Here is a 12,821-nt window from a genome sequence, read left to right as displayed (position 1 = left end):
CTTTCAATTTAAATCAACTTACCGTACTGATATTCTCCTAAATTTCTTTTTAATACCAATTCTCCTTTTTCTCCCAAAAACAAGTTATTATATTTTATTTTTCTATATAAAAAATTACAGTTAACTTATATTCTCCTAAATATACCATCACTATTCATAATATTCTCCAAAAGTTTAGACAAAAACTTTAATTAAGATTTTTGAAATCAACTTTCTATCATAATATTCTCCTAAAATTTCTCATTTCCATTTAAATCAACTTACCATCTTAATATTCTCATTAAATTATTTTTAAATATCGTTTATCCTCTTTCTCTTAATATCAACTTAGTAAATTACATTTTCCTTATATTTTTCTTTTAATTTGTAGCCTATAAAATACTACAAATGCAATTATTTACAAATAAGTTTTCTCAATATTTTTTAAAATCATTTTATCATTATATTATTATTATATGCTTATGTAAATGAAAAGACGAGAGCGGTGAGGTGACGGCTCTCAAATTGTTTCAATCTATTTTTTGTAATTTTCTAAAAAAATTATATTATTAAATAGAAAAAAATATTACATTAATTATTAACTAATACATTTATAATTTATGATAATTTGTGAATAATGAGAAAGTACCTCATTGGAATAAAATATTTATTGAGAAAATGATTGTTTAAACTTTTTAATTTATTGTATCTAGTTATTATTCATAATTTTCAAATAATCAAGATTAGATTAGAAAACAAAAAATTAAACAAAAAAATTATTTTAGAAGTCGGTGGGCGGCTAGTAAACTAATAAATAAATAAATAATAGAGCTGATAATAACAATCAATGTAGAAATTTCCAAGTAGGAAGATGACTAGTAAGTTAATATAATCCCCGAATACTTTAGAAAGTAAACCGGGCAAAAAAAAATTATGATGGAAATTGAGATCCACATTTATTCATAACTAATTTCATTCCCTTCAACCAAATTTCCATCATAGTAAACAAGTGGAAAGAGAGGAATATTTACTAGTCAGGGCCAACAACAAAAGATGTGGACCATATGAAGATAATTAACATAGCTAGGAATATTTACTAGAAGAGGCCTAGCATTAAAACTAGCACCCGGACTCCTTGTTAGAAAGAGTCTAGCATTATAAGGCAGACTACTCTAGTACAACTGGAGAAGCATCATAAATTCAAAATACTGTCTAATACCACATTACATTAGTGATACAACATTAGGCCTGTACTTTCCTTCAAGCTTGATTACTAAAATATACGGAACAAATTCTTTTATATCGATTGTGCATCGATACAGATCCATTAGTACATACAACTCGAAGATAAAGTTACAAATGTCACATGTAAACATGCTGTAACCAATACCAACTACTGTGTTCTCATCCTGCTATTCTCTGCCGCCCTCACTTGCAGGAAATAGTTATGACCCTAATTATATCAAAACATAAGCATAATGATATATAAGACATTAACATATATTTTAATCTTCTTTTAAACAAAAAGATAACATCCTTTTAAACAGAAATGTAATATAAGCTATGAAAGTGTATAAATATTGCATATGGCATCTTGCATTTATTTATTATGTGACTTTCTTTAATTCAAAGAACTACCTAGTTCAGTCCTAGTATCCTTCTCTTTTTTTTAATGTAAATAGCCTAGTAATTTTCAACAAACATACAGCTAAATCATGAGTTTTTTTCCACTTTTGATCCAACTTTATTATGTTTTTAGATGCCGGAAGAAATAGATGTGTCAACGGATCATTAGTTTATAATTAAACCTGTAAATTAATAAGGTGATAATAAATTTTAGTGACTGGAAACAAAATTTTGCTGGAGAACAGAGTTGGCTATCAGGCTACATCTAACCAACCAAAAATAACACAAGCATAAGACAAACTTTGGCATGGCACAGACTACCAAACAAATGAAGTTCTACAAGCTAAACGAATTAATTTATTCTTATGAGAGAAAGTAGCAAGTAATTTTTTAGTTCACTTTGGTCTTCGGATATGTTTGATAACTGTTCAGCTAGAGATGGTTCACTTGGATTTAAATGCACACAAACTTATTATTATTTCCCAAGGAGAGGATGGCAAAAAAGTGAAGGTCCTCAAAAGATGATTCGACAATTAAAAGAAAATAGTAGGGGTCTCAAAACTAATCATTACCATTGCTTCTTTGGCAGTGAGCCTGTCCTGATGATCGTAACGAAGGAGCTTGTCAAGAAAATCAATGGCCTGCATGGGAAATACAACCAAAGAATACATCACAAACTGGAGATGGGTAAAATATTTGACTAAATCTAGTTGCACCAAGTGTAAGTTACCTCTGGAGATACTAGATGCTGATTATCTGCATTAATGAATTTGGACCAGGGCTTCCTGCTATGCCTGTATCAATAGAAAAATTCGGTATATATTCCACAGATTTAAGAGCAGTAGAAAACGTATAGCATCATTTCTTCCATGTTAATGAATGGAGCAAGTTAACAACTCTGTTGGCACAGGTCAACAGAACTTCTAAAATCTAGAAACAATGAAATCTGAAATACGGGGCTACCTCCCAACAAGAGCATCAAGTTGAGGATCGAGTTCCAGATGATATTTATTCAAATAAGCATTTAACTCATCTGTTCCAAGCACCTGATATTTGTTCAGAAAAAATCATAAAATTAAGAGATGTCTCACAAGTGGAAATCGAAATAGAACATACAAATACATACACAATTAATTAGCAGGAAAAAATTATAACAAGGAGCATAAAAGCCTTTACATTTTCCTGCCCAATGACAATTAAGAGTGAACTGCAGTATAACAATGGAGGTCTAAGTTTAGCTTGGATGCCGAATATTCTCTGAACTCTATTAAACATAGCTTGAATGTTGAATGCCAACAAGTTTTAAGATACAAGAGTACAATACCAATCAGCGGTGAACATGGTTTCACTCTGTGGCCTACTTGAGACCTTGGAATTTATTTGAAATTCTGGATTCAGTACAAAATATAAATAACATGTTTAGATTTAGTTGAATACCTCGAGTTTTAAAATTTGAACTACAAGTCAGAAAATGTCATTTAAATCCGTTATCCTAAACTCAATCTTAAAGAAACACACGTCTTATTTCTTTGAACTACATGTTTATAATTCATAAGAGTAAAAAGAAATAAAATTGAAATCAACTCCTTTTAACTTACTAGTAATATCTACAGCAGGTAATACTAAAATACTTACAAATTATTCATATTTTATTATGATAATCAAGAAGATACTGATTCTATTTTATAATTTTCCACATTATCCTCTATGAAGTGTGCCAAATTTTCTGCTATGACACCGACCTGATAAGCTAAGTGATATTCAGTCTTCAAACAAAACCTTGTTGAGCGAGAGGGAGTCGAAATTTAGGAAGAACTAGTAACAATGTTTTTAAATTATTCGGAAAGACTTGTACTTAAGAAAATAATATATATTAACAACAGTAAGGTTACTTAAAAGAAAAACATTTAATTCGCATAATACACATTAATCTGTAGTCTGTACTGGCTATTAAATAATAGTTTCATTAGAGTCCAAAAGTAACTTACCCTGGCGATTTTAACAAGCTGATCATGATTGTCATGACCATAAAAGAAAGGCTCTTTGCGAAATATCTGCACACAGAACCATTCCACATGTCAAAAATTGTAAAATCGTCAGATATCTTGTCAATGTATTTATTTTCCAGAGGGAAATTCCCTTAAAAACTTAAAAAGTTTGACGTTCTCACCATTCCAGCAAACATGCAGCCAAGACTCCACATATCCAAAGAGTAATCGTAATCTTGCAAATCAACAAGAAGTTCAGGCCCCTTAAAGTACCTAAATTAACAAGGAAGTTATTTTTTGTTGCTTCAAGGAAATTTCTAATCTTAATAAATTGCAAAAAAAAGGAAAACATTCTCCCGAAAATATAAATGTTAGCTTAACAAGCATTCTCCTTGCATAAAAGCTACACAATTCTTTTCATCAAGGACCAAGGTCAAACTCAAATTTTGGTGTTGTAGCATCAGCTGGCTACCATATAGCAATAATTCTGTTTCTGCCTGGAATGTTAATAGATAGGTGTTTCTGATGTTCCTAAGGCCTAAATTTGTTAATAAAAAATTTGGACTGCTAACAAAATGTATAATATTTCTTATACTTCAAAATTTTTATATAATTAAGTAATATTTATGCTCCAGCCGCCACACTCTTAAAAATCTTTTTTTCTACTTGAAGATAATATGTTCACTGTATGACAAGAAAAACAGTACCCCAATCAATTTTTTTGAAACAGAGAAGATGTCCACAAAGTAAGTTATAATATAAACTATACAAGGAATTTACCTTGAAGCTACACGAACATTATATTCTTTACCAGGGTGATAAAATTCAGCAAGACCCCAGTCTATCAATCGGAGCTTACGCAACTCATGGTCTATCATAACGTTGTGAGGCTTAACATCTCTGTGCATTATGCCTTGTGAGTGACAGAAATCTAGAGCCTGTACATCATTGCCAATAAAAGAGCCTAGTCAGTTCTTTTTCAACATAATTAACTTAATGGAATTTTATTATAGCAACTAGTATATTGATAGGCTTACCTGAGATCGACTTGGCTCAGTAAAATTTATAGGCTCAAACGACAATATATACATGATCGACATAACCTTTAGTACACCATATAGTCTGCCATAGACAATTTAGTAAAAGAGGTCGTCTCATTTCTTTTTTGCAAAATAGTTTGTATACCCTCATGCTTATTTTTGGTTAAAGATAATGGACCGCAACTTTGTGAACAAAATTAAAGGGTAAAGATAGGATGTAAGAGGAAAAAGTTAACTAAAATAAGGGAGTGCAAATTTTCAATGATGATGTTTGTAAGGAAAATGCATAGGATGGAGACTGGTGCATTCATTCTCAAATTGGCTTTGACCTCTAGCTTAGATTGCTAATAACGGAATTGAAAGAAAAATTGAAAAAATAAGCATATAAACAAAAATACTGCAATATTTATAATCTATCTACAATGTTTTACTTTATGTTGCACGTAAGAAGCGGGCGGCTATGTAAAAAGCAACATTATCTGACCACAAAATTTTTAAAACATATAAAATTTCAAACTAAGGTGCAACAACAATAAGGATGAAGGTCAAAAGAAGCTATCAAAGTGAATCACACATATAAACTGTAGCATTCGAATTAAATGACTTGCCTTGAGTAGCTCGTATATGTAATACCGAATGTCGTAATCCGTCAATGTTGGGTACAAAACTTTAAAATCTGTACTATTCACATACTCAAATATCAAGCTAGGAGTTTTTGAGTGCTGATCTCTCACTATATCGAGCAATTTGACAATATTAGGTCCCCCGCAGAGGTTCTGTAGTATTTTAATCTCTCTCTTTATCTGCAATAATTCATAAAAAGCAAATATTAACACATAAGCCCGTAGGCCATAACAAATTAAATTTGTCAAAATACTGTAAAACCAAGTAGGCAGGTATTCGTATACTGAAGAACAAAACACAAGTGGCATGAAAAGCACACCAATATATCTGCTTTTAACATGGCACTAGCAAGGACCAGAAAATATTTAACATGGCTTCTGAAGCTCATCAAAAAATTAGACTTGATACTATTTGTAGTGGTTAAAACTGTGACCTAGTCAACTTCCAAAAGGTGAAGTTATCTTGTCTTTAGAATACTCCATAAGTATTAGATTTATTATTAAGGGCTGTCAACTGTAAATTGTGGTAAGTTAGAAGTTTTAGTTTTACTAACCTATATCCCATGCCATGTACAGATGTATTAATACTAAATTTATTTATTTTAATTAATATTAACATATGTAGTTGATAAAAAAACTATGTTTTTATGTTTAATTCAAACATTTTGTGAATACAGGCTGAATAGCAATTTATTGTTCATTATTTTTACAATAAAAAATTTATATTAGCCATTAACTGTTTATAAACAGTCTTGAAAAGGAGTACAAAGTGACCTATTGTAATTTGTACATGGAGGAGCTAGCTAAATTGTGCTTGATCCCATTTAGGAAGTTGAAAAATAAACATAATTTTAACATCGATATTTCAAACTGTTATAAGGTTTCCGGATCCCTTGAAATTGAGGTGCGACCTCTTGGGGGGGGGGGGGGGTTGGGAGTTTCTGTATTCCAGTTCCATTATTATCCTGAATGCTTTGTTTCCTGGAGTCAAATATGCACCCAAATCTCAGATATGAATGTGGTATATTTCAACAGATTCCAGAAGTTCTCTCCACATCATGTGGGACCTTGTTTAGGAATTATGGATCATTTAGTACTACAGAATTCATGCTGGAATTCATACAAAGGAGAGGATAGTTGTGCAGACAAAAGAATTAATGAATTTATGTGTATAAATCACATAATTATTCAAGGATTAATTAGGTGTTTTATTAACTTAAATAGATTACAAGGATCATTCCAGATTTATGGTAATAGAATCAATTGAATCATGTCCTTTATTTAGTTGTCGTAGTTACTATTTTATAGTTGATACCGTCATACCAATATGAGCAAGATTAGTTTTCTAATTACAAATTACATGGATTCCAAATCGTGGATATGTACATTAACTGATGTAAAAGTAATTATAAATAAGATTAATATTATGAATTGATTTGAAAATTTGCATTTCGTTTTATGAAAAGCTGCCACTTTTTGAGATATTTATGCAAAAAGAGTTACCAAATCCCTAACGCCAGACCTCATCCAACATCAATACTACTTCAAAGATCAAGAACGAAAATTTACAAAAAATGAAATATATACCTTCTTTTTCTTCACAGGTTTCAAAATCTTAATTACGCATCGCTCGTTATTGTTGACATTGATCCCTTCAAAGACTTCACTGTATTTTCCTCTTCCAACTTTGCGAACAACCTCATAATCATCCTGGTCACTGTGGAAAAAAGAAAGAAACAATTAAAGGCATTTATAAAGCTAGGATATATAAGCAAGCACAAAAGGCACAATAACTTGATAATTTTACAATATGAAAAACAATGTAAGAATAATGAGGGAGGACCAATTACATGATAAGTAAGCATGTGTTATGTGTTGAATTTTCATTATATTTATTCCCATAAGCTGTAATGGCGTGTTCACAGAAACAGCATCACGTACAAGGTGACTGTGAGTACATTTTAATCGCAGAGAAGATATCGAGTTTGATTTGATTTACGACTAATTAAGAAAGGCAAAAAGATGAAAACTTTATTGGGTGATCCATGTTGATAAGTGTAATTAAGTTACAGAAGCTAATATGTAGCTGAAAATTAGAGGTGAATCTAATAGAGTAAAACAATCCGTTGGTAAAAAAAAAAACAATACCCATGAACAGTATTCAAATGTTAAGCAGACATGAAATCAACAAAGTATTCGGTTATATAAAATTCAATCAGCCAAAGAAACAAAAAAAACGTATTCAAATGAACGAATCCAAATGAAAATGAATAAGTATGTGTGTAAGAGTAAGAGATTGAGATTACTACCCCCACTGAACAGCGAGAGATTCATAATCCCAATATTCTCTGGGGCGGGCGACATTGATATCGGTGTAAACACGGGCCTTGGACATGATGATCGAATCTGGGCCGTTGGATTGGAAAGAAGAATAAGATGAACAGGTAGAGACGGCGATGAGAATAAAGAGAGAGAGAATGATAGAAGAAGAAGAAGAAGATACGGTGGGGAAGAAGGGCATCTACATCTACGATGGTTGGGCGATTGTATTATAATATTAAATTATATTTAGACTTAATTGCACAAAAATGGCCTCAATTATATTTTTTTTCACAAAATTGGCTGAATTTTAATAATAGACACCTGCATGACTCTTCTTTAATTTTTTAACACGCGATTGCATTCCGTTAATTTCATCTAATAGACGTTAAATCAGAAGGGTAAATTAGGAAATGCCTATTTTTAACTGCTATTATTCTCATATACAGTGTATCCCTGAAATCACCAGAGATTTTTAGCTACGGTAATCCTAGTATCCCTGAAATCCAAAGTCCCCGATAAGGTTGAGAAAATGCAGCTGGAGCCACCCCGCCGAGTAAGAAAGCACAACAAATTGTAACCAAAACACCTGCACAACAAACACATCACCAACATGGGAGTTTGATGACTTGCTACATTTCTCAGATTTTGGATTCCTCTGACAAGGTAAACATATGAAGTTTTCTTAAGTGTCTCGTTGCACTTGTTTTAGCGAAACAAACAGAATTCTCATTTCATTTCACAAACTTTGCAAAAAGAGCAACTGGATTTTGAAGAGATGGACTGGTTTACGGGTATTGGTGCTTTTGGTGAACAAGTTGCTCAGAAAGCCTCAGCAGCAGCAGCTGAAGTCCCTCAACTTCCATCATATCAGTTGGCTAATTGACGGTCAATTTGAAACCACTAAGACCCTTTTTCTCCAGTAGGAAAGTTTTATAATCGGGTACATATCTTGGCTATAGAGACCCCGTCCAACAGGGTGGTTTAAGTCATAGGCCTCTACAAAGTTCTAGGAGGAGTTCATGAGATACGAATATAGGGTGGATAAATTGTAGAGAGGAATCATGATTCAGAGAGTAGAACAAAACGTTGATTTGAAAAATCAAGAAGTGCATTGGTTAGCAAACGTCGCTCTGCTTCAATCATGTTAGCGTTTCCCCATTCTACTATCTGCATTTGAGAGTGAATGAACAACCATGTTATTGAAAATCATTATATTACTTGACGGGGCTATAATGCATAAAAATTGCCTCCTTAGTTAGTTAGCATAACCTTAGTGTTAAGATTATATTTCTGCTTGTAACTTTTAAGTATGTGTTAATGAAATATTTTGCACATAGTAGATTCCATGTATACCACAGAATGTTCTATGTTGAATTTCTCGTAAAAAATAAGTAATGAAAGCCAACACAACATGTAATTTCTAAAATGAGGTACTAAAGAGTAAATATTAAAGCCATCTATATTGTATATCTGTCTACAAATCTATACTTTACTTACTTACAGATAAGAATTAACATTGTGCTTTAATTATATAGTTAGGATGTGGCTTTACCTGTAGAGATTTGCAAGAAGAGTTTAAGCTTCTTGCACTTCTTAGAGATAACAATAATATGCAGTGACCCTATTTACCAACTACCACGGATCGCAACAGGTTAAAGTATGCACACAAACCACACATCTACTTATATTACATACTGTTCAAATCCCAACTATTCCAAACTCAAAACTGAGTATTAAACATTATTACAAACTTTTACAGACTTAAATTATCCCAAAAGAAACCTACTAGCTTAGCTCGATCAACCTGAACCCCTAGCTCTCGCGCTGGACTGGGGATCCGCGGTACCAACTGGTTCCTTCTTAACTAGAAATGAACAGAAACAATATCGCACAAATGAGCTAACTAGCTCAGCAAGTCACAATGACAAAAACTGAGAATAATGATCATCAAGTGAACATGATTATGATATTAAGTGAATAATGGATTATGATTTAGAATTGGATATTATATTTTCATGTTAAAAACCAAGGTTAGGCTGCTGATCAGTCACGCACTAACCCCGAGCAAAGCACACAGCATTGCTCTAACTACTGGATCCAGGGCACACATTGGCCTAACTTGACCATTATATGGTCTGACCACGAATCTGGTCCACAATTTTATAAAAACAATCCATATGACAATTATAAATCCATAAATCAACATAAAAATAATTAGGAAGATATGACAATTATCTATGTTTTATTTTGGATCTATAAAAATTAAAATACTCAATTAATATTATTTTTGAATATCCAAGTACAGATAACATTTAACAATTAACTCACAGAATAGATACTGAACTCACATAATAATTATTTAATAGTAAAATAATTACACGATATATCCCGGATATTGCAGGGGAGGATCCAGTTCTAGAAGTCAACTTCAATCTACAAGGAAGTTGACCAAATTACATACACCTGGCTTAATAATTGGAGATCCTAAAGCAGGTGTCAGAACTAGAACTGAAACATCAAATGAATGTCTCTATCATTCTTTTCTATCTCAGACTGAACCAAAGAAAGTGGAAGAAGCTCTTCAAGATGCTGATTGGTTACAAGCAATACATAAAGAGTTAAATGAATTTGAAAGAAATAAAGTCTGGACCCTAGTGCCAAGACCAAAGAACAGATCCATTGTTGGCACAAAATGGGTGTTCAGAAATAAAACTGACAGTGATGGCATAATTACAAGGAATAAAGCATGGTTGGTTGCTAAAGGCTACTCTCAACAGGAGGGTATTGATTATGATGAAACATTTGTACCAGTTGCTAGATTGGAAGCCATAAGAATCTTTTTGGCTTTTGCTGCTCACAAAAAGTTTAAAGTCTTTCAAATGGATGTGAAATGGAGAATTGGAAGAAGAGGTCTATGTTGAACAACCTCCAGGCTTTGTAGATTCAAAATTTCTAAATCATGTCTACAACCTTGACAAAGCACTTTATGGCCTTAAGCAAGCTCCTAGAGCATGGTATGAGACTTTAGCTCAAATCCTTCTGGAAAGTGGATTTCACAGAGGTACAATTGATAAAACACTGTTCTACCTCAACCATGGAAAGGACCTACTCTTGGTACAGATATATGTTGATGATATCATATTTGGTTCTACAAATGTAAAAACTCTGTGAAAGGTTTGCAAAACTAATGCAGTCAAGATATCAAATGAGTATGATGGGAGAACTCAGCTATTTTCTGGGACTTCAAGTTAAGCAAAATGAAGAAGGTACTTTTATCCGTCAATCCAAGTACACCAGAAATTTACTGAAGAAATTTGGAATGCAAGATTGTTCAACTGCATCCACTCCCATGGCCACTGCAACCAAGTTAGATAAAGATACTGGTTCATCAGTAGATATTACTAACTACAGAGGTATGATTGGCTCTTTACTCTATTTAACTGTAAGTAGACCTGATATCATGTATGCTACCTGTCTTTGTGCAAGATTTCAGGCTGATCCAAGAGAACCTCACTTAATAGTTGTGAAAAGAATTCTCAAGTACCTCAAGGGTACAGCTGATCTAGGATTGTGGTATCCTAGAGAATCAGATTTCAAGCTAATAGGTTACTCAGATGCAAATTTTACAGGATACAAACTAGACAGGAAAAGCACTAGTGGAAGCTGCCAATTTCTTGGAGGCAGATTGGTTTCTTGGTTTAGCAAGAAACAGAAGTCAATTTCCACATCAACTGCAGAAACAGAATATATTGCTGCACGAAGCTGTTGTGCATAGATTCTTTGGATGAAGAATCAGTTACTGGATTATGGGTTAGAATTTTCTAAAATACCTATTTACTGTGATAATCAAAGTGCTATTGCTACGACAGGTAATCCAGTTCAACACTCAATGACAAAGCACATCTACATTAGGTACCATTTCATAAGGGAACATGTGATGGAAGGTATAGTGGAATTGCATTTTGTTCCAACAGATCAACAACTGGCAGATATCTTCACAAAACCACTATGTGAAGCTACTTTTACAAGACTGGTAAATGAACTTGGAATGGTTTCAGGTTCTTGCTCTAAATCTGCTTAGTTTTTGTTCTCATGCATCAGACTTTATGATCAGTGTTTACAGATTGTCTTATCTTCATGTAATCCGTGCTTAAATTGAAATTAATTAAATGCTAATTGTTATCTGATGTGGATCTATATACTCTGATAAGTATTTTGAATGTTCTGTGACAATTCAATCCAATGAGGATAACTGTGCCAGATGTTGACCTAATAGTCTTTAACATACTAGAAATCCCATGTTTGAATTAGTTGTTTATGTGGAAACTCATTAACACAAGCAAATTCTGATATTGAGCTTAGTCAAGTTTACTTTGTGTATCTTATTACTAAGTCACAAACTAGATTCTTTTTTTTTGCTAAATACACAAACTAGATTCGTGCTTCATATCTGTCAAATTATGATGTCAGTAAATCTTAAGGCTGAACTAAATGCTGATAAGCCTCACTTATCAAAAGAAAAGAAAAGAAAAGAAAAGAAAAGTCAGGTACTCCTTTGAGATCTAAAGTAAATATGTGAAAGGGAAGACCCAAGTGCATTGCTGGTATTAAGTAATATGCATTAGAGAAGCAAATTAATTTTTCTTGCTGACTTTTCACATTCTCTGATTACTGGAGAAATATTTTGATAATAGCATAAATTCTGATAAGCAGTTGTGACTCACTTACACTGAGAAGCCACTGTAAAAAGGAATTTCAAAAGATGCATAAAATGAGCACAAACAGTTGAGGTGGACACCTTCATAAATTTGTTATGTAGTAGACTTCATGATTGATGACAGATTTTAAGCACTTTTCTTAGTTATGCCTTATTTCTAAGATGTACTGAAGTTTATCAGACTTTAATCTTTATCTGATATTCTGCTGAATGCATACACTTTCACTCCATATGAATGATGAAAATTACTGTGGTGATTAAGTTGTTACTGACAAACAGTTAAGTGTCATATGCATAAATTCTGAGGACAAGTTCTGATGGAAGTTTTGATGATTAAACTCTGAAGAAAACAAGTCAGTATTTGTATGAAGAATTACAGACACAAATATTCACTTTTTGAGTACAGAAGCCATATTCTGATGACCATTAAGTTCTGATAATAGTCAAGTTCTGATGTAAATCCTGATGGAAACTCTGATGCTTACGTGGCATTATTTATTTACTTGACTTATTTGTGGTAAATACT

General features: G+C 32.6%; 1 protein-coding gene across 1 annotated transcript; it reads right to left on the bottom strand.

The window, feature by feature from the left end:
• Positions 1 to 1,150: 1,150 nt before the first annotated feature.
• Positions 1,151 to 7,808, bottom strand: LOC141684118 (casein kinase II subunit alpha-2). Its single transcript, XM_074488957.1, has 10 exons — positions 7,566 to 7,808; positions 6,844 to 6,973; positions 5,242 to 5,436; positions 4,374 to 4,531; positions 3,776 to 3,866; positions 3,594 to 3,659; positions 2,569 to 2,651; positions 2,336 to 2,399; positions 2,178 to 2,246; positions 1,151 to 1,432 (listed from the first exon to the last, which is right to left on the bottom strand). The coding sequence occupies exons 1-10, from the start codon at positions 7,775 to 7,777 to the stop codon at positions 1,373 to 1,375; spliced, it is 1,128 nt and encodes a 375-aa protein (XP_074345058.1). The 5' UTR covers positions 7,778 to 7,808; the 3' UTR covers positions 1,151 to 1,372.
• Between the last annotated feature and the right edge of the window lie 5,013 nt (positions 7,809 to 12,821).

This window comes from Apium graveolens, chromosome 9 (assembly GCF_009905375.1).
Source record: "Apium graveolens cultivar Ventura chromosome 9, ASM990537v1, whole genome shotgun sequence".
Taxonomy (NCBI): Eukaryota; Viridiplantae; Streptophyta; class Magnoliopsida; order Apiales; family Apiaceae; genus Apium; species Apium graveolens.
The sequence above is the reverse complement of the archived record's forward strand: the minus strand, read 5'-3'. Positions and strand labels throughout refer to the sequence as shown.

Excerpts from the sequence above, each read along its gene's own strand:
- LOC141684118 (XM_074488957.1), bottom strand. The coding sequence starts at position 7,777 with ATGCCCTTCTTCCCCACCGTATCTTCTTCTTCTTCTTCTATCATTCTC. Across the intron at positions 6,974-7,565 it reads TCTCTCGCTGTTCAGTGGGG|TGACCAGGATGATTATGAGG; the intron begins GTAGTAATCTCA and ends TTTTTTCCACAG. Across the intron at positions 3,867-4,373 it reads AATGTTCGTGTAGCTTCAAG|GTACTTTAAGGGGCCTGAAC; the intron begins GTAAATTCCTTG and ends TTGTTAATTTAG.